Source organism: Lissotriton vulgaris, chromosome 5 (genome assembly GCF_964263255.1).
Source record: "Lissotriton vulgaris chromosome 5, aLisVul1.2, whole genome shotgun sequence".
Lineage (NCBI taxonomy): Eukaryota > Metazoa > Chordata > Amphibia > Caudata > Salamandridae > Lissotriton > Lissotriton vulgaris.
The window spans coordinates 1,207,265,839-1,207,291,400 of NC_141693.1; the positions used below are offsets into that span (position 1 = coordinate 1,207,265,839).

General features: G+C 44.1%; 1 protein-coding gene across 2 annotated transcripts in view; it reads right to left on the reverse strand.

The window, feature by feature from the left end:
* The window catches only part of CTBP2 (C-terminal binding protein 2), a 161,682-nt gene that overhangs the window by 18,326 nt on the left and 117,794 nt on the right, over positions 1-25,562 (reverse strand). For both annotated transcript variants that reach the window (XM_086923007.1, XM_086923009.1), the window contains exons 6-8: positions 15,177-15,307; positions 4,884-5,011; positions 508-625 (exon numbers count right to left, since the gene is read on the reverse strand). In XM_086923007.1, coding sequence (XP_086779133.1) covers positions 508-625; positions 4,884-5,011; positions 15,177-15,307 — 377 coding nt within the window. The remainder of the gene's footprint in view (positions 1-507; positions 626-4,883; positions 5,012-15,176; positions 15,308-25,562) is intronic.

Consider the following 25,562-nt stretch of genomic DNA (forward strand, 5'->3'; position numbering starts at 1 on the left):
ATGCTACGTGCTAACTATATGGTATGAGTGGTGACAAGGGGTGCTCACCTCCATCACTTTGTGCATAGTAGGGGTGGCATGAGAGGAGGGAGAAGCTCCCATGACCTATGCATGCACAGTGGAGAGTGGTGAGACAGGGGTTGTGCATTACTCGTCTTGTAGGTGCAAAGTAGGAGTGAGGGAAGACGGAGTAGCGGCCTTCATCTGTGAGCTAAAGGTAGGGTTTCAGGAGGAAGGCACTCCAATCCTTATTTCTATGTAATGGATTTTCTGAATTTCTCTTCCTCCGTCTTTCCTCATTGTGTCTCTTTTCCTCTCTTGTTCTTGGTTAATATTTGATGCAGAAAAATAAGTGTCAGACCCCAAAAATGACTGCCAGTGGCCCCCAACGGCTCAAGATATGCACTGGAAAGGACGGAGATGCCGCCTCTGATTGTCTGCAGAGTGGGGTCTAGAGGATGGTGTTTTACAGAACACATGATTTGTGGTTGCTTGTCTTTTTCTTACCTGTAGGCGATGCTGTTGATCTCTTGGTGCATTGCTTGCTGGTCCACATGAGCCCACTGAGCGGTACTCATCAGGAATTCCTTGTTCACACAGTTCCTGAGGTTCTCAGGGATGCGACCTGTAAATCAGAGAGTAGTGTTAGCTACAAGCAAAGACCTTTATGAAACCCATGGCTGAAATCCAGAGGGTGAGTTGGAGCCAGGAGTGCAGATGCAGCCCCTAATGAGACCACCGTCTGACATGGACAGAGTGAGACTTAGACCCAAGAGAACAATGCAGTGTGCGGTGAGAACTGGGTCTGAACTGATCCAAGTAGTGCTCAGAAAAGCCATGTCTAAACTTCAGAGGGTGAGACTTTGTGCAAGTAACTTATAAAGGGCCATGTGCAAAATATGCCTAGAATCCTGAGAGTGGCTTGGGCAGAGGTGACTGACATGGCGCCTAGCAAGACCTGTCTGTAATCCAGAGGGTGAGACATAGTTAGAATTAACTTACAACGTAGATAATGAGGCCCAAGTCTCCAATCTAGAGGGTGAGACTTGTGCACAAGTCACTAACACATTGTCTAAACAGTGGCTAGCAAGACCCACATAACAAAGCCAGGGCCAGTCATGGGTAAAAATATGTTATCTACCAACTCATTCAAGTCTGATGAAATAATAAGTAGTGGAAAGTAAAATCTATTTTTCTGATGGGGAGGCCTTGGAGATATGGGTGTGGACGTCACTTGCCCATAAGGTTATGGGAATGTGGGGTGTCAGGGATATGTAAGTTATATGGGCCTCATGTATTTTATTTGAAGTTTTGTATAGCGCTAGCTGGACAAGAGGGTATCAGAGCGCTTCACAACAGATACAGTTAGGAGCAATTATTGGCAAAGACAAAAAATCTGCAATTTACCAACTCAAGAGCATTATAGACAAAGTTACAATACAGATCTTCAGGCTGAGGGGTTTCAGGAAGAGGAGTTAGTTGCCCTTCTCAAAGTACCTTGTGGATTTCTCGTTCCGTTCGAGAGAGCTCTAGGAAGAGGGCTTTGAGTAGTATCTTGAATTTCGGGAAGGAGGCGGTCGTTCTGATGTGGAGGGGATGGAGTTCCAGATCTTAGGAGCATTTCCGTGAAGGATTTATTTGCGGTTTTGTGTTTCCGTGATTTCAGTGGGATGAGTAGAAGCATGTTTGAACTTCTGAGGTTCCTGGACTGACCGGCCCTTTTGAGTTTGGCGGCCAGGTATTCTGGTTTACCTGTGTCCAGTGCTTTGTGTGTGAGACAGGCTGTACGGAAGCTGTCTCGTTGATCTATAGGGAGCCACTTAAGTTTCTTGAGTGCCAGAGAAATGTGCTCGAATTTCTTAGTTCCTGTGACCATTCTTGCTGCGGCATTGAGGGTAGTGGTCAGGGAAGCTAGGTGAGATTTTACTGTCCCAGTCAGGGCTGCGATTCCATAGTCAATTCTGGAGAGCACCAGTGACTGTGTGGCCTGTTTAAGATCTTTCGGGGGGAGGAAGGGTTTTATTTTGTATAGCAGTTTCAGATTTAGGAACCACTTTTGGCGGCTTTTGAGATGTGTTTTTTCATGTCCAGTTTTTGGTCAAGGGTAACGCCTAGAGATTTCACCGAGTCCGTTGGCGCAAGGGCACCATTGAGGGCGTCTATGGTTTTGAGCCATTCTTCGATTTGAGGGTTTTTGTCTCTGTTAGAGATTTGGAGAACTTCTGTTTTCTCTTGGTTGAGTTTAAGGTGGTTCACTGAGAGCCAATGTTGGACCTGTTTGAGCGTGACATTTAATCTGTGTATGTCTTTAATCAAGGTGGTTTCCAGATAAAGTTGTGTGTCGTCCGCATAGAGGTGGAAGGGGATGTTGGAGTTCCTGGGAAGTATGGTGAGGGGTTCTATGTAGATGTTGAAAAGTTGTGGAGAGAGTACTGACCCTTGTTGAACTCCTCTGCGGGAAGGGGGTCAGACTCAATGTTATTGATTTTTATTCTTTGCGTGCGGTTGTGAAGAAAAGAGGAGAACCATTTTAGTACAGTCATTTCAATGCCCGCTCTTTCATGGAGGACTTTGAGGAGCAGGATGTGATCAACTGTGTCAAACGCGGCTGATATATCTAGGAGAATGAGAAGGCTGCATTCGTCTGAGTCAAGTGACTTGTGAAGATCGTCTAAGACATTTAAGATTGCGGTTTCGGTGCTGCATCCCTTTCTGAATCCTGATTGGTGTGTGTCTAGTAGCTTGATATTCTCTAGGTATTGGGTTATCTATGAAAGAACATATCTTTCTAGAGTTTTGGATAAAAGAGGAAGGTTCGATACTGGTCTAAAGTTGTTCATGTCCTCAGTGTCCAGCCCAGGTTTTTTTAGTAGCGGCGTGACTTGCCCTACTTTGAGGCAATCTGGAATGATTCCCGAGCTCAGTGAGCTATTGACGATCTTGCACCTAATTGGGGCTAGGGTAACTTTCAGGTCTTTAGACAGGCTCGTGGGCAGCTGATCTAGGGAATGGGATGAGGGTTTAGTTGAGGTGATCAGATTGACTATCTCTTCTTCTTGGATGGGGCGGAAGGAGGACTAGAAAGTAAGTGTGTTCACTGGGATGATGCCCTTTGTTGCTGGCGTCATGGTCTCCGTGGGAGTGGAGGGATTTGTGCTGAGAGAGAGATCAATTTTGGCGATTTTTTCGTTGGAAAAGCTGGCAAAATTGTCGTAATGATCTTTGGACGCCACTATGTTGGATGTCATCCGTGTAGATGGTTGGCTCCTAATGATGTTAAAGAGGTCTTTGGGGCGGTTTTTAGCATTGTCTAAGGCGGAGCAGTGACGCATCGCTGTGTGTAAACAGCGATGCGTCACTTTTCATTGCGCCCTCCTTGCGACATGCTGGATGCATCATATTTACTGTATGATGCATCATGTCGCAAGGAGTTACAGATACGTCAGTATTTCTGACGTATCTGTAGTGTGTCACAAAAGTGACGCAACTACATCAATGATTCATTTCACATGGGCAAGTCCCATTTCAAATGTGCCTGCGTCAGTCGTACGCCTGTTGTGAAGCAGGCGTAAGATATTGACGCATTTGCGTCCTAGAAGTGATGCAGTGAAATTTCATAGATTTCACTGCTTGACTTCTACGAGGCTTACTTGCGTCAAAAGGCCCACCCTGCATACATTATACCTGGCGCAGGTATAATGTGGCGCAGGGGTTTACAAAGTGACGCATCTACCTAGATGAGTCACTTTGTAAATAGGACGCAACATGGTGCATTTTTTTACCCTGCTGTTGCGTCACAAAAAGTGGCGCATTGGCAGCGCAAAAGTGACGCAAATGCTTGTAAATAAGCCCCTATGGGTTTAATTTTATTACATGCCTAGTCTGCTTGGGATACTAGTGGAAGCTGGGGAGAGTAGAAACCTAGTGACAGGTTTACTCATGCTTGCATGGGCGCACACTGCATTGCAAATTTTAGCTTCACTCAAAGGCTTTATAAAGTATAGTAAAAAGGCGCTAGGGTTTGCAGGATGTTGCACCACATGTGTGCCTGTGCAAAACCTCAGTACATCTACCCTCTAACATTCTTGGATAGCCAAGCGTTTACCGAATGGATAATCAGCCCTCGATGGAATTAGAAGAGTCTCCGGTTCAAAGGACGCACAGCATGGGGTACGTTATCCTTATATACTTTTCAGCGATTTGAAATCAGTGAATTCAAGCTGAATCCAGAAAATGCAGCATGACGACTGCCTCATCTCTAGAAGGAAGAGAGTGTGACGGGGTATTCTGGTCGGATCCTGGTTTCATTGAACACCAAGGAAGCGTAGGGGCTAGTCAAAGCTAAAGGGAGGGAGGAGGGCAGAGGGGGGGACTCAGAGTCATTTTAGCCAAGCACAGGTGTAACTGCCCCCTCTGTACAAGTACAGGGAGAAGGCCTTACTCTGGCAGTCTCTGTGCAAAAACACAATACGGTCTGGAGACAGAAAAGCAACAAACAGAAACGGTGTTTTATCCTTTCGTTTTAGCACAGACTCGTGGCTCTGTACATTGATCTTTCAATAACAACCTGTTGCGATACAGTGAAACGAAGCTGCAGCTGCGACAAGCAGAAATACAACTTTAAAACTGGCATCAAAGATGGCACGAAGAGGAGGTAGTAGATGAGCAACTTGCGGAAAAAGACACAGAGGCATGGAACAAGAAAAGAGCAGGGTGTGGAGCACAAGATTAGCGGTGGCAGCGACCAGATTCTACAAAACAAGCAATATGCAGGGGGGATATGCCTACGCCGTGGCTCTCTGGTGGTTCCAGGCTGAGGCTGTATGCTGGAATCTTTGGCGCTCTCTGCTGGTGGGAAGTTGAAAGTACATTTTGTGTCCTACCTGCTAGTGCTCTTCGGATCTCGGTGGCTGCAGCCTCCCTCATCTCCAGGGATGCCTGCTCGCTGTACCATGCAGTGTGCGGAGTGCAGATCAAATTAGGTGCATCTTTCAGTGGACCTTGGGTGAAACTAAAGATACAAACGAGATCTAAATGAATACAACTCTGCTCATCAGCAGTCCAGTTCCTACAATAAAACATGCATTGCCCATACTATCCATGGGGCATATTAACAACAAGTAGCAATATTTATCGCTAAATAGGCTTAGCGGCGATGTTTTTATCGCTGCCTATCGCTGGATATGTTAGCGGAGAAAACATGCTATTAGCAACGTTTTTCTCCATTGTGCTAAAATATCCAGCGATAGCGGCGAAATGCGTAAATATCGCTGAAAATACAGCGATATTCACGCATTAGCGTTGAAATGCTCTTAGCCATGTTATCCACCTCCCATTGGATAACATGGCTAAGAACTGGTCTGAGCAGGCGTTGGTTTTTGGCGATAGCGGGACTATTTCCATCGCTACGCCTGCCTTGCTAATAGGCAATAGCGACGTTAGCGACTGCTTCCAGTCGCTAACAGGTTGGGTACGCCCACTTTGCATGTCATTAGCGATAAATATCGCTGACATGCAAAGCGGGCCCCAAACCTCTCTCTATCGCCTAAAAGCTGTCGCTAACATCAGTTAGCGACAGCTTGCTAATAGAGCGATATAATTATCGCCTTTTAGCGGCCAAAAACGTCCGCTAAACCGGCGATAATTGCCTATTGCCCCCCTTGGTAATATGCTCCCATATTTTTAATGCAAACATTTCTTGGGTCATTAGGGAAGATTGGAGAGGTTGTGAGTTAGTTCGCTTTTACAACCCCTTATACAGTGGTCCATGGATATGCCATTCTTTAACCCCCTCTGTATAAATTGTATTATCAGGGGTTATCATGCTGGCTGCAACCTGCCATTTACAAAGAGTTATGGTTTATAAAATAAACCTCAGCCTATTCAACAGATATTATTCTTTAGTCCTGATTGTGAGTTTGTCAGAGTTTTTTGACCCCGGCAAAAAAAACTATTTGCGCAGGAGTCAGGATTCCGAGTTACATGGTATTTACCGCACTTGGTAATCACCACATGGATTAAATACCTCACAGTTCCTTACATTTTGATATGTCAAACTTGCTGCAATTTAAGGGGCAGATTTACAAGCCCCTTGCGACACTTTTGCGCTGCCGTTGCAACACTTTGTGATGCAGCAACGGCGTAAAAAAAATGCGGGCAATTTACAACAGGACGCATCTAGGGAGATGCGTCACGTTGTAAAGCCCTGCGTCACATTATACCTACATTAGGTTTAATGTATGCAGGGTGGGCGTTCCCACGCAAAAAGCCATGTAGAACTGATGCAGTGAAATCTACAAGATTTCACTGCGTCACTCTACGCCTTCACTGCATCCAAATCCCTACGCCGACCAGGCGTAAGGAATGACGTATGGATTTTTGAATGGCACTCATCCATCTGTTGTGGCGCATTGCTGGAGTTGCATCACTTTCATGAGCAACTCCAGCAATGCGTCACTTTCGCGCCAAAGGATGCATCAGAATATCTGACTTATATGGTAATCCTCACGCCATTGAGTACCGTACTGTACATACAGCGCATCCATAGTGGCGCATGGACATTCAGCGCTGAAGCAAGGAAACTGGCGCATCTCTGCAGATGCGTCAGTTGTTTGTAAATCTGCCCCAAAGAATTTAACAAAGAAAACGAGTATTGTCTTTACCGAGACAGGGATTTTGGTGCAGTAATCACGAAAATCCACATTATTTCCCAAAAGTTCATAATACGTGCTATTAATCTAATCTGATAAATTCCTAACTCCGTGGAATCAGATTTTATTGGGTGTGATGAGTAGTACCTTCAATCCGACAAATGTGGATTCAGGCCCTTCAACTTTTCATTAAGACCCCTGCTCGAGAGTGTTATTACAGTGGGAGCAGCACCAACAGGGGCCGAAAGAGCTGTTACGAGCTCCGTGGAGCGCTAACATAGGAGGCACAGAATAGCTGTGCTGAGCGCTACATTAAAAGCTGCACTTAGGGCTTTGAAGAGAGCTGGAGCAAGACCAGCCCTGAGAGCTGCAACAGGAACACCATTAGAAACTGCACTACGAGGATTGTCTGCTGCATTAAGAGCTGGATTAAAAATGACATGGAGTGAGGGATTGAGAGCGGCACCAAGAATTGTACCCCAACTGCAGTTAGACCTATGCTACACACCAAATCAACTGCTCAGTAAGTGGTAAACTAGGGGCTGCATAATGAGATGCATTGCGAATTGCGCTAAGAGTTGTGTTAAGAGATGTTCTAAGAAATGTAGTAATAGCGCATTGAGCAGCACTAAGAGATGTTCTATGAGTTGCACTAAATATTGAGAGCTGCACTAAGAGCTGCATTAAGCACTAACACAATGTTTCTTCCAACTGCATGCAGTAACTGATGCATGGAGCTGCGTTTGAAAGTTTCTATGGAAGTTGCACCAAGAGCACATCAAGAGCTGCAATAAAAGCTGCAGTAAATACTGCAATAGAAGCGCAACTAAGGTCAACATTAGTAGACGTCTTTCTTTAGAAGCCCCATTAAATCCGGTCTTTAAATCTTCTTCCCAGCTCTTACAGTCTCATACCACGCTTCACGCCTCTGCCCTATTCCTAGACCGCTCTCCATTTGGACATATACTGTTTCCTCGCTTGCTCTTTTTTGCCCACCAGCTCATTACAGCTTTACCATTGTTTACTGTTTCCTTGTCAGTCTGAAGATAATCCTTTTTTTAACCATTTCATCATCTCATCATTACTTTGTGACTTTTACTTTACCCCATTGTAATACATAATTAACCCTTTAAAACGCTTAACTCTCTTACCCTTAACTGGTTAGCCATAACCCCTTACCTTTACACCTTTAACCTCTTACTTCTCCCCCTTTAATTCCCAACCATTAGCGCTAACCCTGGAACCTTAATTATTTCTCCCTTACCTTTACACCCATAGCCCTTTACACATGTTCCTTACCCAAACCCTCTAATGATCTTACTTTTAAAGTCTTATACTCCTACTCCCATTCCTGTACACTTTAAACTCTTGCTTCCTTACCTTCTGTTACCCTCTTATCCTTCCCCCAAAACCTTTAACTCTTAACCCCCATATCCTAACCTCTTCCAGTAAACCAATACCTTAACTCTCTTACATTACCCTTACCCTTACTCTCAACCCCTTACCATAAGCCTCTTTACTTTACACCAATACCTATTTGCCCTTACCACCTTACACCATTGAACAGCTTAACCTTATCTCTGGCTCCTAACTATTACACTTAATCCTTACTTTTAAACCTTTACCATTAAGCCTTAACCCGACCGTATAAAATATTATCCATAAGGTTTGACTTATGCATTTTTCTTTTTTTTTTTTTTTTATTTTTTTTTAAAAAAAATTTTTATTTCCATAATTTGCACAGTTTACACATCATACATTTATACATTTCGTATACTACATTTCATATTATTTGCCTGTAAAGTAAAACATAGGAACACGACAGCGAAAAGCCAAAAAGCACAAAGGAATAGTCCTTAGACCTACTGAGGCCCAATATTCTCTTTCCATCTAGTTATGGGTTCCCATATTTTTAATCCTCTCATTTTACCTCTTATCCCTTTTCTGGAATAAATAGGCTTCTCCAAATTATAGGCTGCCAACAAATTAGCCAACCAGGTTTGCATGGTAGGTGGATTTTTATCTAACCATGCTCTAGCTATAGTCAGTCTATAAACTGCAGCAGCCACAAAGATAAATTCTTTATGTATTATATCTCCATCCTGATCCATCCCCAACAATAATACTGATGGTGTGAGGGTTATACGTAACTTCAATGACCTAATTAAAAATCGTTCAACATTTTCAATCAGTGTGTACAGCTGTGGACAAGTAGCAAAGACATGTATTATATCCGCCTCTGGATGATTGCACCTTGAACAAGTAGTGCCCGTAGTTCCTCCCCATTTAGCTATTCTAGCTGGGGTAAAGTATAAGAAGTACAAAGTTTTATAATGCTGTGATTGTAAAGGTGCCGAACATAGAACCGTACGCGCAAGCTCAAGTGACTCTTGAAATAATTCTTTTGGAATACTCAGTTTAGATGCCCATTTGTTACTAAATTTCTCCATATCATCTACTTTTCCTTTCACCAGGCATGCATACAGGCTCCTAATTGTACAATCTCCAGAGATTTGTATTTTCTCTAAGATTTCATTACTCTGGAATCCTGCAGGTCCTCCCTGTTTATTACCCAAAAAGCTCCTAACCTGGAGATATTTAAAAAAAGATCTCCTATCAATGGCGAATTTCGTCACTAGATCTGTGAACTGTAACATCGCTTCACTCCCTCTGAGGTCCCCAATCTGACCAATTCCCCTTTCAGCCCAGCCAGCCATTGTACTATCAGCAAAAATTGCTGCGGGTAATGACCTATTCTTGTACAATCTGACATATCTGTTAAACCTACCAAGGCCTGATTTCTTTAGAAAAACATTCCAGAGTCTAAGAGCAGCATTTAGTGTTTTAAACCTGGTCCTTTTGTAGTACCCATACTCCGTACAATTTAAAAAACAATTTTCAGCTTCTTCACCCAGAACAGCCTTATAAATTTCTGTCAACATACTTGTAACTTTTTGTGTCTTGCCACCTCCCCCAATTAACCCCTGCATATACTGCAGGGCAGCAGCAAGATAGTACATCCTGAAATCAGGCACTCCCCACCCCCCTTTTTCTCTCGGCAAAGCCATAAATCTATAAGCCCTTCTCGTCTTACCTTGCGCCCATATGAATTTATTCAAAATAATCTCTAATGAGTTAAACCACTTATTCTCAAAAAAAAGGGGGATGGCTCTGAAAAAATAAAGGAACTTAGGAAGGATTAGCATTTTGATAACATTTGTAGTTCCTACAAGAGACAAATGTAAATTGTTGAGCCTTTCCAGGTCATTTTTGACTTTTGCCAATAGGGGGGCGATATTAATTCCCACAACATTATCAATGTCTGCCGAAATAGCCACCCCTAAATAAACTGCCGAAGTAACCACACGCGGATCATTACAATTAGAATATCCATTTTCTACAATCTGAGTCTTTGCTTTATTAAGACTATACCCAGAGATTTGCCCAAATAACTCCGCTTCCCGTTCAACTTGACCAATTGACATATGAGGGTCAGAGGTGAGAATTGCCACATCGTCTGCGTAGGCTAGGGATTTGACAACGCACCCATTCAATCTAACTGGCGTGATCAAAGGATTGCCTTCTAATCTGTGGAGCAATGGTTCTAAATACAGGGCAAATAACAGTGGGGATGATGGACACCCCTGTCTTGTCCCCCTTCCTATAATGACATCTGCTGAATATCCTCGATTAACTCTGATTCTGACTATAGGATCAATATATAACCCCTGTATAGCCCTAATAAAGCCCTCGCCTATCCCCGACCACCTCATAGTTTGCCATAAATACTTCCATGAGACCCTATCGAATGCCTTCTCGGCGTCTAAGAAGAGTGCTGCCATAGGGTCTCCCAGGCCACCTGCAGCGTCGAACATAGTTAGAACCGTCCTGGTATGCTGCGTTGTCCCTTTGCCAGGTATAAATCCGTGTTGGACGGGGCTTACCAAACTCTCAATAACCCCTGACAGCCTTGTAGCTAATATTTTAGAGTAGACCTTGACGTCAGCATTCATCAATGTGATCGGTCTATAAGATCCGGTATTTTTTGGGTCTTTCCCTTTTTTAAGGATTACAATAATATCTGCCCCTCCCCAGGATGGGGGAGACCCATCACCTTTTTGTGCTGAAATCATAATATTAAACATATCATTAAGCAATACATCCTTAAATACTTTATAAAACTCCACCGGAATCAAGTCCGGCCCTGCAGCTTTGCCTGATGGTAAACTATTCAATGCTGTATTAAACTCATCTAATTGTATTGCCGTCTCAAGTTCTTCTCTTCCATTTTCAGACAATTTACAGGTCTCAACTCCCCTTAAATACCTCTCAATATCTGTAAAGCTCTCTTCCTTCTCTGGGGTATAGAGGGATGCGTAGTACTCCCTAAAAACCTCTCTCACTTGTTCTGTCTCGCTTACCAAGTTACCCTGTCTATCCTTAATTTCTTTAATATCCGAAGTAGCAAGTCTCTGTCTCGTGCGGACCGCCAATATATGTCCTACCTTCTCACTTAATTCATATGCGCTCTCCTTTTTGGACAAATAGTTAATTGCCTCTTTCTCTGCAATACATTCTACTGCTTCTGCTTTCACAGCTATAATCCTATACAAATGTGATTCCACTGGAACATTCTGTATTAAGGCCATAGCAAGATCTTCTTCCTCTTTTATCAATCTCAATCTTACCTCCTCCAATCTTGCTCTCTCCTTCTTCTGTCTTGTTAGGACAAAACTAACTGTCTCCCCCCTTACTCCCGCCTTGAAAGCGTCCCAGACGATACCTGACCTGGCAGATCCTCTATTAATTTCCCAATAGAATTTTATCCATTTTTCCATGTGACCTCTGTATGCGTCATCTGTTAGTAATGATCTTTCGAATGTCCATTGTGATCTAATTTTCTGACCCTGTCCTAGTTTAAAAGTTAAAATCAACGGGCTGTGATCTGATATTATCCGAGGTTGTTTCTCAATTTGGACATCCTGGAGTATTGTCCTAGAAATTAAAAAGTAATCCAACCTAACCAAAGTCCTATGCGGGGCCGAGAAGAATGTGCTACCATCTACCTGTTGTTGTGAATTAATCCAAGGATCTACCAGGGAATTATGTGTCACCAGATCTACTAGAGCCTTATATACTTTCTTCTTCCTACCCCCATAATGTCCACCCGTCTGCAAGCAAGAGCCATCTGGAACATGTATGTTTAAATCTCCGCAACATACTATTGGCTCTGGCCATTGAGCTAATTCAATATCCAAATATTGTAAAACATCAGGATCATCCTCAGTAGAACCATAGATTGACGTCAGTGTAAAAGTCTTCCCTTTAAAACAGATTTCAAGTATGACCCATCTTCCCCACTGATCTTCTTTCTTTCTTTTAACTGTTATCTCCCTAGTCTTTACCAAAACTGCTACTCCTCTTGTTTTTGTCCCTTGTTTAGTGTTGGCCAATAACCTATAGCCAAGCTGTTCCATTAGATAGCCTCTTGTACCTTCAATATGTGTCTCTTGTAAACACACCAAGTCCAATCTCAAAGATTTTAGCAGCGCTGCCACCCTCAACCTCTTGTTAACACAGTTAAGACCACAAACATTAATTGAGGCAATTCTACACGTCATCATACTTCCACAATTTCCTTATATGAAAAACTGAATTTTTTATGTACCACATACTCTGGAATATGTAGGATGTGTAATCGTGCTGAGTCAAACATTGTGTATCGTGCAACTGTACTTCTTTTTCCCCCCTTCCCCCTCCCGCCCCCCTCTCTCCACAGTTCCCACCCCGGTCTCCCCCCCCCCCCTCCACAGGCAAATAGGTCAACAGACCTATGTGTGGCCGCTTTTGAATTGCGTCAGTCGCTTCCCCTCTCAGCCTAATCTCATCACTAGCTGAGTCCATGGTTCCCCTTATCATTTACCCAATCTGTGCTTACAGTGAAACCCCAACTATCATATCCTAGTCATCAGCTTAAGCCCCCTTCCTATTCTTCAGCTCTTCAATGAACTGCTGTGCTTTAATTTCGGAAATGAACACTCTAATTTTCCCCTTCGTTACAACTTTCAATTTAGCAGGAAAAAGGAGGTATGCCTCTGACCCTAATGCCTGAAATGGTGCGATCAGCTGTCTGAGCCTCCACCTCCTCTCCACCGTGACATGACAAAAATCGGGCCTAGCAAAGAATGCGGTACCCTCAAATACCCTCTTGCTATCTGGTCTAGCTTTGGCAATAATCTCTTCCCTCAACAGGAAGTTACCTACATTTACCAAGATCGCTCTGGGATAAGAGCCCTGTCCATCTTTCCTGGCCCCCTGTTTCAATGTAAAGGGATATCTATGCGCACGCTGTACCTCTTTATCCCACTGCCAATCTGACTCTGGAAAAGCCCCTTTCAACAAGTTCACAACAAACCGTCTTGTATCCTGCCCCTCAATCCCTTCTGCCACACCCAAAAGTCTAATGTTATTTCTTCTCTGACGATTTTCAAAATCTTCCAACTTCCATTGGAAGTCCTCCGAAAGTTTTTCTTGATCTGACTTAAAAGTTTTGAAATCGCCCATCTCATCTTCCAGCTTGCCTGTCCGCTCTTCAGCCTCTGTTACTCTTTCAGCTAGTTCATCATAGAGCTTGTTCATTTTCCTCATTGTATTTTGAATTTTTTTAGCGTCCTGTCTTGCTCTACGGCTTTCTGCCCTAGCCTCCGCTTGCATCTGCTTGAGTGTATTAAACAGAAGTTCGACTGGGAACTGATGCGCTGTGTCTGAGCCTGCTGGGGTAGGACCTGGGTTATTATCATCCACCTCCAGGTACGAATGCGATGTCGCTGAGTAATCCCATAATAACTTCTTCTGGGCCTCCTCAAACCCCCCTGCCAGCTGTCTAGATAGCTGCAAGGACTTCCTTCTAAGGGTGGTATCTTTGTCAATACTTAAGTCTGAGTCTGAATCTGATTGTTCACCCTCCTCTGAGCTACCAGTGCTTGTTTGTTCAGGATCTGTCTCCTCATTCACTGAGAAAAAACAATCTCCCTCTGCTGAGCCACCTTCGAGCTTACCATCTCCATCACCAGCACCATTTTTACTTGCCAGGCTGAGGGAGCTTCCCCATGTTTTCAATGGCTCCAAGCTCGCTAATTTCATTTCATTTTCCACGACCAGCAGAGCACCTAACATATCTGCATTACCAAATTCAGCCGTGGGCCTGCCTTGGCTTTCTTGGTTTCCCATAGATTCTCCAGTCTCAGTCTCAGTAACAGTAACAGCGTTATTACCTTCTGGCTGCATCTTTCCTTCTCCAGTCTCAGTCTCAGTAACAGTAGCAACAGTAGCAACGTTATTACCTTCTGGCTGCATCTTTCCTTCGAGTTGCTGCAGCTTCTCTGGTCGTGTTTGCCCCTCTGCCACTATCACCGCTGTGTCAGTAGCACTGGTCTCCTCACAGAGCTCTGTCTTGCCGCCGAGACCGTGATTCAGGCGTTGCCTAGCAACCCCTGCAGTAGCGTCGACAGCGTCCTCGAGGACGCTCTCCTGAGCGTCCGGTTTTCCACTGTTTTCCTCGGGTCCCGTGAGTCCGCTGATTCCGCTGCTGCTAACACTTCCCCGTTTTCCTCTTGGGTCCTGCACACCGTCCATGCGCTGGAGGGATCTCGGGGAGAAAGCTTCAGTCACGGTCGGCTGCCGCAACAATGTATCTTTACCTTTCCATTTGTCTTGTTGCCTGCCGGTTTTAATAACATTGCTTGCGCGAAGAGTGTGCTCATCAGAGCTGCTGCATTTCTGATCGGGTTTCTTTTTTCCTCCGACCACGACCCCTGTTTTAGGGATAGCACCCAGATTGGCGCCTGGATTGCGTGAAGCTTTACTCATCCCAGTTGTATTCCCTGTTAAATCACTCGGTCCACTCGGCGTCTTCTTGTCCTTCTTATCTTTTTCTCTCTGCATTCCTTGCTTCTCTTGCTTCTCTTGCCTTTCACTTTTCGTCATTTTTGTGGGCATTGTAGACATCGAAGACTCCTGCACTTGAGCTTCAGCCTGCTGTAACAGGGTTTTCCTTTTAATCCTTAGCGCGATTGTACTCATCAGGATTTTGGCACCTTTCTTCAGACAGTTGAAGGCACGATAGCAGTAATAAACTTGCTTAGCTATTGACCCTGAGTAACTTGATTTTAAAAGCTCTGGCTCATCCTGTACCAGCCATATCAGTGCCATTCAGAAGAGACTAGGAAGACCATGGATTCCAGCTGTACATTCTGCTACTCTTCCTTAGGCTGGAGAGGGGAAAAGTGCGACTGCTCACAGCAATCCAGCGTCGGCCATCTTGCCTTCCCTGCTGAGTACTTTTTTCCAATCTGACTTATGCATTTTTCACTGTATTACTTACATTGAAATGCTAACGATGAAATGATCTACTATGAAATTGTGGTCCACACGGAAATACCACGACCAAATGAATTGACAATTAAATGGATGCAGACAAATTGCATGTTCCCTCCCTCCTGGTCCTCTCTCCTCCAGACAGCTTACCTGAAAGGCTCTGATTCATGGACATCAAGGGCCGCTCCTCGGATCCTGCCCTCCTTCAAGGCTTGAGCCAGGGCTTTTTCATCCACAAGCCCCCCGCAGGCGGTATTCACTAGGAACGCTCCTTGCCTCATCTGTAGGGAAGGAAGAGAGCACCTTTAGGGCACTGTGGGTTACCGTTCTATGAGTGCGGGTGAAAGAGCGGCAGCAAGCACGCTGTAGGACAGCCATAATACGGCTGTAGTGGGGCCCTCCCACCCCAGGATCCCTGTGCCACTCTACCTGGTGCCCCAATGATACACCCCTGGGGAAATCCCTTTTACAATAAACATTAACGCATGCTTTTAGTCCATAATTCTCATTGAAAATAATGTGCAGTAAATATATGTTAAATATGACTTGTAAATGGATACATACAGCCCACTGTATGCCCAATATAATCTGCTATCAATGTGTAAACAAGCATTTGCAATGCAATAGGTCTTGCAATAGGAAAGTTTGAGCTTTTGGTATTGTAAATGACACATTTTTTATTTATGTTTTGTTTTTGAAAATAGCGAAATTAATAGCTTTGTCATTTACAATGCCAATAGTTATAACTTTGGCAAATGTGACACCTATAGCATTTGTAATGCAATGTGTTGTATTTACGTAACTTACATGTATTGATATTACAAATAACAATGGCTTTTATTTTTTTTCCAATAATTAATACTTAAATAAAAGTTATTGTAATTTATAATGGCAATAGCTTAAAGTTTTGTAAATAACTTTTGTGGAGATTATGTTCAGTGTATTTTATTGTGACGAAAATCCAAGAACAGAAGTGAAATATTAACATCTTTTTGTTACATGTGTAATAAAGCTTGTAACATTGAGAGAAAATATTTGAACCAGGTGTCGTTGAATGGTTGCACAGATTGATGCTGTTGTGGCGCTAAGTGATATTGTGATGGCGAACGAGTGATGCTGTGGCGTTCAGTGATGCTGTGGTAGCGCATAGTGATGTTGTGGTGCCCCTGAGTGATGCTGTGGTAGTGCGGAGTGATGTTGCATGCTATGCTATGTTTTATTTTGCTATCCTATGTTTTGTTTTGTTATGCTATGCAATGTTTTGCTATCCTATGCTTTGAATTGTTATGCTATGCTAAGCTGTGTTTTGTTATGCTAGGCTATGTTTTGTTATTCTATGCTATGTTTTGCTATGCTTTGTTATGCTATTGTATGTTTTGTTATGCTATGCTATTTTTTTTGTGTTTTATTATGCTATGCTTTGTTTTGCTATGCTATGTTTTGTTATGCTATGTTTTTTGTGTTTGGTATGCTATGTTTTGCTATGCTATTATATGTTTTGTTTTGCTATGCTATGTTTTGTTGTGTTTTGTTAAGCTATGCTATGTTTTGTTATGCTATGTGTTGTGTTTTGTTATGCTATTATTGTTATATTATGCTATGCTATGTTTTGTTTTGCTATCCTATGCTTTGTTTTGTTATGATATGCTATGTTTAGTTTTGCTATCCTATGCTTTGTTTTGTTATGCTATGCTATGTTTTGTTATGCTATGCTTTGTTATGCTATGCTTTGTTTTGTTATGCTATGCTATATTGTGTTTTGTTATTCTATGTTATGTTTTGTTGTGTTTTGTTATGCTATGCTATGTTTTGCTATGCTTTGCAATGCTATGTTTTGTTATGTATGCTATGTTTTGTTTTGCTATGCTATGTTTTGTTATGATTTGTTTTGCTATGTTTTGTTATGCTATGCTTTGTTTTATGTTATGTTATGGTATGTTTTGTTATGTTCTGCTATGTTTTGTTCTGCTATGTTTTGTTATGTTATGCTATGTTTTGTTATACTATGCTATGTTTTGTTTTGCTATGCTTTGTTATGTTATGATATGCTTTGTTTTGTTATGCTATGTTTTGTTATGCTATGTTTTGTTATGCTATGCCATGCTTTGTTGTGTTTTGCTATGCTATGTTTTGTTTTGTTATGCTATGTTTTGTTTTTCCATCCTATGCTTTGTTTTGTTATGCTATGCTATGTTTTGCTATCCTATGCTTTTTGTTATGCTATGCTATGCTTTGTTTTGTTATGCTATGCTATGTTTTGTTATGCTATGCTGGTGAGGGTGTGTGAGTGTGTGTGAGGGTGAGTGAGTGTGAGTGAGGGTGAGGGTGTGGGAGGATGAGGGTGTGTGAGGGTGAGAGGGTGTGAGGGTGAGGGGTGTGAGGGTGAGGGGGGTGAGGGGGTGTTAGGGTGTGAAGGTGTGGGGGTGTGAGGGTGTGTGAGGGTGAGTGAGGGTGTGTGAGGGGGTGAGGGGGTGTGAGGGTGAGGGGGTGTGAGGGTGAGTGAGGGTGTGTGAGGGTGAGAGGGTGAAGGGGTGTGAGGGTGAGTGAGGGTGTGTGAGGGTGAGTGAGGGTGTGTGAGGGTGAGGGGTGTGATTGTGTGTGAGGGTTAGGGGGTGTGAGGGTGGGTGAGAGGGTGTGTGAGGGTGATAGGGTGAGAGGGGGGTGAGGGGGTGTGAGGACGAGGGTGTGAGGGAGGGTGAGGGGATGTAAGGGTGAGGGGATGTGAGGGTGAGGGTGAGGGGGTGTGTGAGGGTGTGAGGGTGAGGGGGGTGAGGGTGAGTGAGGGTGACTGAGGGTGAGAGGGTGTGAGGTTGAGGGGGGTGAGGGTGTGAGGGTGAGTGAGGGTGTGTGAGGGTGGGTGAGTGTGTGAGGGTGTGTGAGGGTGAGAGGGTGTGAGGGTGTGTGAGGGTGAGGAGGTGTGAGGGTGAGGGTCCGAAGTAAATGGTGGCTGGGCAGACATCATAAGACAGAGAGAAGAGACTGCGTGGTGACTGCGTTGGTCAGTTTCAGAATCAGGCGGGGCAGAATCAGCACAATCTGCAAGGGATCAATGTGTCTAGAGGCAAAGCATAGCGGATGTAGCATTGCCGCTAGCAAGTCGAGTGTTTTCAAGCTGAGTGTCCCTACTAAGATGGCAACACAGCAATAGCATTTGAGGAGCAAGGCTACTGTAAACAGGCACGGTAGGCTTTCACTTTCGTCCAGAAAAAAACGAGAAAGGTGCAGACGACGCCGAACAAAATACGGCTTCCCCGCGAAATGGATGCAAAAAAAAGGAAGCTCTCGGCATTGCTGTGGCGGGGGGGGGGGAGCTGGAGCGCATTCCTTTGAAGTCTGATGGGGGAGCGGCTTGGGAGCGGATTCCTTTGAAGTCTGATGCCGAGGCTCAGACAAATGATGGTGTGCAAGCGGCTTCCTTTGAAGTCTGATGCCGAGGCTGATGGTGTTTGATGTGCACGCGCCTGCCTTACACGCTTGCCTCACATGAACTGTACACGCTCTGCAGGCTAGGTAGACTTTTCGGACTGCTTACTATAATCTCGCCTATTCAATCCCTAACGGGATAGAATAGTCGAGACCTAAACAGTGACCGATAACAATGCCTAATATACTGTATGAAGAAGGACAACTATTTCCTTGACACAAGAGGCACATTTTAGTTCCCGTCTAGACAATGATATTTATATGAGATTGGGCTAGCAATGTTATGATTTTTTTAATATTTCTGCACTTTTGCTTCCTGGAGGTCACGTTCTATCTTGAGTGACATCTCTTCACTGAGCTGCAGGCCTGCAGCACAAATGGCACACACCGCTGTCAGTATTTGGAATTAGCCAGTAGACGTTTCTAAAGCATACACTACTAGTAAAGAAAGCGCCAAAACCACAAAAATTGCATTGGAAAAATGTAATGACTTCCACCAAGTGCCAGCCAGCAACAGCTGACCTTTCACTTCAGGTGTAACTCTACCTTTCCTTTCGGGCAAAAGTCTGCTTCCAGACCAACTGGGTGACCTTTCACTTCCCATGAAACCACCCTTTATCCTACAAGGAAAATGACTGCTTCCAGCACAGCCTGATGACATTTCACTTCTTCCAGGCAAGCGTTTGCTTCCAGCTCGCGCTGTAACTTTTTACTTCCAGCGTGACCATACCTTTTCCTATCCGGGCAAGCATCTGCTCCCAGTCTGCCAGTGTAACTATTCATTTCATTCAGGGAAAGCATTCACTTCCAGACCGTGACTGGATTGGTATCTTGGGCACACCGTCCCCCCCCCCCCCTTCCTTGCTAGGTGACCCAGACAATCGTCCACTTACTTATGCTGGGCAACAGACTCCTGCTCTGCATTTGATTGTTTGATTCTGGTTGAACCCTTAGGGCCATTGCGGAAACCTGCCAGTATCCCCTGGGTCCTGATTGTCACTGGCTTCCAGCCTGCTCCCCTCTGGCAACAAACCCAGCAGGACCCCCCTGTAAGTATACTGTGCTTTTGCGACGGATATTTCCAAGTGTACCCAATCCCCACACCTCACCTTCCCTGAGCATGCGTCTCCTCTGATGAATCTCAGGAGAAAAGAGGGCTCCTTGCCAAGCACCTTCCGTTAAATACCCTCCATCCCCAAGGCATAGTTCCTCAAGGTAAGCTTACGGCTGGGGTGGACGCAGAATCCCACACCACTGACTAGTACGTCCTTGCATTCCCCTATCCCTCCCAATACCCGGCCCAGTCCGGGCTCTGCTCACTGTGGGTGGCCTCCACTAAGGCCTATGGTCCAGCCATATCCCTACCCCTTCGGGAAGGGGGGCCGACCCAAGGGGCATATATTTCGCACAAATACTTAGTTTTACATGTTAGTACCTTTGTTCTAAATATCCACTGAAAATATGTAGTAATGTTTCGTACTTCCATTTCTCTCCAGTACAGGACTGATGTTAATAGGTTGTTATGTGGTTGCTTTCCATATTCCAAATTGGACCGCATTTTATTTTCCAAAGCTATTTGTAGAAAACAGAGACGATGTTCAGAGACGTTATATCTAACATTACATTACAAAGAGCATTTTTCTAGCTAAAAGTTTCCCTGTTTTTACTTCACCAAATTAATGAAACTGAGGTGCAAAAAACAATGTATCCCTCCCTTGTTGCCTGAGCAACTTAGGTCATGTATCTTACTTGAAGTCAGGTTTCTACCACACGGGGTGCAAATTCACAAACATGTAACACAACGCAGCACAAAACCCATACCTGCTGTGCTGCACTATGTCAAAGGAAGAGAGCAGACCGCCACCATATCTATTACAAAGAGCGCTGTTTCTTGCTCCCCCTGTACAGGCACACTTTTGGGTACCTTGAGCCATGCACTAAAGCACAAGTGTGCGAGTAATATGTGTCCATGTAACCTTCATTACATAGGCATGACAAGTAGAAAAATAAAGCAACGGATTTGTGAACATAGAAGTACAATCAGATGTAGAAAATCTGTGACAAAACTGACGGAGCATTTTTTGTCCACAGGCCATACTGCTGATGATCTACAATGGACCATCATTGAACAAGTTGACCCAGGAAACAACCTCAACCAGAGTTTGTTTGAAAAAGAGCAAAGATGGATCTATAGGTTGTCCACCCATAAAATTGGCTTGAATGACAATATTCCGTGGACTTCAATTATGGGGTAGTACCACATCACCCTATACGAGATCTCCTGCCTTTTGATCCTTTTCCTTAACAGTACCTAACTAGACTCCTGTCCGATCTACATGGAACATTATCCTGGAGGCACCATTTTGTGGGCACATGCCATGATCTGTGCTACACTGAATCTGTTTCCTAAACAGTACCCAACAAGACTCCGGTCCCCTGGAGACACCGTTTTGTGGGCACATGCCATGATCTGTGTGTGTGTTTCCTAAACAGTACCCAACAAGACTCCGGTCCCCTAGAGACACCGTTTTGTGGGCAAATGCCATGATCTGTCCTACACTGAATCTGTTTCCAAAACAGTAGCCAACAAGACTCCGGTCCCACTCACATGGGTAATTACCTGGAGGCACCGATTAATGGGCACATGCCATGGTCGTTCCCACAATGTATCTGTCCCTTTTTCTCCCTCCGCCCGTTTTTTCTCCCCCTTGTTTTTTTGATTACCGGCTCGTCCAATGTTACGTAGCGAACTAAGGTTGCCTACGGCTCCTTTTTCTTCCATAACTACAATCCGCATGCCCTAACTAGACATACATGCAATATATTTTCTCAGCCAATTCGGCTTGTCAATACTGGAATGCTTTATTGAAGGCTGACAGAGCGACTCACTCTCGGTAACCAGGGCAACTCTTTGGTTTTAGCCATATGACGACCTCGCTCTCTATTGGCCGATGGGCCGACACATGATCCTGGCCACACCCACACCAGGAAGTAGAGAGATTGAGTATATTTGGCAGCAACCGCGCGGCTAGCCGGTTACCACCACCGGGGCTCCGCGATGAGATCCAAGTAGGTTATTATACCTCAGGAAAGAAGCCACAAGTAAGTCTTTGTGCAACAGGGGCCCCCCGAGCAGATCCTCGCAGAAACATGTGTGCTACGGCTCGGATTACCTTATTCTAATTCTTTCGCCCGCCAGGTTACGTGAGCATTCCGCTCTTGGAACCCGGACGCCCATGGAGCAGGCATTTACCGAGCTCTGAGTAAGCGTCTTTTTTTATTGCATTTGCCATGGCCGACCACTCGATTACCACCTCTGAGGCAATCTTTACAGCAGCACGTTTATGGTGACATAGTGGTAATCGGGAGAGATTTATTTTTTATGGCGGCATTCGATCGCTCCTTTTGCCGCTGTCACATCTTCTTTCGCCACCCATGACGCGATCTCCCGGCGTTTTTCTGAAAGGTGATAGAACAACAACAGATTTATGGGTTGATTTTATTTATATTAGCATCACACGTCTGGATATGACTCATCCACCGTTCGTTTGCTTTTTTCAGCAGGCACTCCTGATCTAGACACTATGATCCGTGTTCAGCCACTATGAGCATGACGCAGCACGCTCTATCTGTTATATGTACAACAATTGTTTGTCTAAATGTCTTCGTGATCCCAACCCTTTCCCCCTTTTTCCTTTACAGGTTTTTTTCTTCCCAGACACGGGAGAGGATCACTCTACAATTTTAAATTGGTCCACAAGTTTGTGGTACCTGATTATTCATTGATCGAGGGCAGGGCACGCCTTAGTGTGTGTGCACCACCCAGGTCATTTTGGTCCTGACGAAAACCCAGAATTGCACGATGGTTGAAACATGTAGACCTGTATTTTAAACACATAACACACGTCTCTATTTTAATACACTACTCTTCTCTAAACACCGAAGCCTACTTAATTAGACATAGGTGTATCACTTGATTTTATAGGGAGTTCAACCACTCAGGAATAAAATAAACAAGTGAATAGTGATGACCCCTTTTTAATATCACTCACTGTATTTTTAACACTGCACATATAACAAAGAAATATCCCGCTCCACTGTAATCAGGTGTCGAAGCACACCCTGTTGGCACTCGGCCTTCGGGGTGGGACCCCGATGATGAAGCATGTAACCAACTAGGTTGGTGAGTGAGGGGTCTTCTAAAAGGGCTATCCGTACCCTTTAAATGGTTGGGCTCACCGTTTCCTACTGCAGATGATTTCTTTGCAAAAGAACTGAAGGGGGTACTCCTCTATTCTGTTGTTAAAAGTAATATGTGTACCATTGGTTTTATACTGGACGATTACCCTTCCAGTACAAAATGCTATGCTCAGGCATAGTTTAATACTTTTCCAAGTTTATATATGTGCTGAATAGTACAACAGACATTCATTTTTAGAAACGTTTGGAGAAAATAAAGTCTCCAAAGTTATGTCTGCCTCTAGGAGGAGCAATTTCTTGAAGCAAATCCCTGTTTACCAATGTTAGTAGAAAGGGATTCACATCTACATCCATGGGTGGTTGCATGGGAACGACCATGTACAACCCATGGTATGTCCCCTTAATGAAAAGTAATGTGAAGTAGCACGTACCTCTACTTTGTGTTACTTTTGGGCTATTTTACATCAAAATAGTTCGACTTCTGATGGGCATTAGCAGAGAAAAATATTTATCTGCTCTATCAGGTTGTTAAAGATCTCGTTTATGAGTTGTGCTTTCAATAGTTGAACATATTGAAACAGCACAGACCTCTCTAGACACTACACTTGATTTGCTGTCCCCCCCACCCACTCATTCCCCACAGACACACAACACTCATACTGTCACTCGCTGACTCACTGGTTTACTTGCTCACTCATTCAGTCACTCACATTTCATGAAGCTCTGAGCTTCTGTTACCACAACCCTATCAATACCCCTCTCCTCCACAGACAAGCTGCCCCCACTCAGACTCATTCACTCTCTCCAGCAGCAGGAGATCCTGACATCTTAAAGCAAGATGGTCAGGTGCCGTGCACTGTATCCTTCCACGTGCCTTGAAAACGTCCAAATGCAAACCCTTGCTCTTGTTGAACCATGAGCACAGGGCCGCCTGTTTTGCAGCCATGTATGCATCCTAGGGTGACCCTTACACTGACAGCCTAGTCATGTCATCAAAGACTAGATGCATGCATCCTGTGAAGCAGTCCTCTTTGAATCCCATAGTACAGCCGTCTAAGAAGTCAGAAAACCGAGGGAAGTGAAGGAGAGTCTACTTATCTGACCATGGTTTTACTCCCACTATCTATCTCCTTCAGCTTGTGAGCCCCGATATCTTTCAAACTGCATTTATTGTTTACCTTTCTGAAACATAACATGCTAGGCAGACCCAATGATATCTCCACGAGCACATTAATAAAACAATTGTCCCGTGGGACTCATTGATCGTGGGAACATCATGTGTTTATTGGAGACAACCCTGAACTGTTTAAACTTATTTATCAAAACACCGAACTGCTCGGGAACCAATCCCTGTGCAGTGGAGCTTAACCACATAGCTGCTGTGGTTATTTTTCTCCTGTGCTGGATATTGCCATTTCCCATTGTTCATGACGAGCTGGGCTCGTCATCAGTGTTTGAGGAGGCTACACCATGACGAGCCCAGCTCGTCATCAGCCTCGAAGGGGTTAATCCATCTCACTGTAACGCATTCCCTCTCGACACAGGAATGCGATACAGTGCAATGGATTAGTTTTACTGTAGAGGGGCCATTCAGTTAGGGCCTTATTATGACTTTTAAAGTCATGGAGCGGGCCAGTGTCGTGGGCCATGGCTGCCAAAGTCAATGTCTTCCAGGTTACGAGTTTCCTCGTTATCTGGTGGGCGGGCGACCCGCAGTCCCATCACAGGGCCTATTAAAAATGCACTGCAATGGAAGCGCCTAAGGTTATTCCTGCACAGTATGGACTGTGCAGTCCATGTCGTGCAGGAAAAGGAGAGCTTGCAGACATGGGGGGGGGGGGGCACTACATGTTCCCCCGCATGCATCCCTGTGCACATGTGCAACAGGGGGCACTACAGGACACCGCCAAGCATATTGCTTTCACAGACTGCCACAAGACTGCCAGGGATCATGGATCTCTGCAGCTGCAGCAGTCCCAAAATGGGCCGACGGCCGATGTCGTAATATGGCAGTCTGACCGCTGGTGCGGCGGTCCCCGACCGCAACCGCACCACCACCATGGGTTCGGCGGTCCATAATCAGGACCCTAGTCTCTTTACACGGGAAAGCAATACAGTGAGATGGATTAAACATCACTCACTTCAGTTTTTGAGGTTCACATACATCTAAGAACAATTCATATACAAAAATTACCACAATCTCATGTGCATAACATCACATGACATTAATTTACCTCCTAACAACGACGCAGAGAAAACAATCTGTGCAGCGTAGGCCATGAACAACGCAATACCCAATCTTGTCAAAAAAAGGAACGTTCTTTGGAATACCCATCCATACACATAGCTCAGTAAACAATTCTAGCAGGATATTACTCATTTTACTTTCCCGTAAAACATAATGAACCATTACATAAGAAGTCAATTAAAAAAGCTCTACTAACTATATACAACCAATCACATGCACAATAGTTTTATGAAAATACCAGAACCTTAAGAAAATGGCACCAGAAGAGGAAAGTGCTGCTAACAGCAGGAGGGCCTACACAAATGCTGTTAACATGACATAACAAAACCTAACACAACACAAAACAACACTGTAAGATCTAGAATAGGTGGAGCGCCCTCTCAGTTTTTCAAGTATTTTATTGATTTTTTCAAAAGAAATATATTCAGTGGCCAAATAGAATAAATATATAATTTGAGTATATATACAATCTGACATTACTATTTTACTATTTCAAAAACTACATGAGACCAACATTTCTTCAAGTGTTAACCTTACTAATATATATATCAAAGGGAAATTCTTTACATAGTTTGGCACTGCCAAATTATATCATCTCAGGTTTAACACCACCACTTTGGAATATGCACCCACTTTTTCTCCATTCTTTTCAAAATCATATGTTT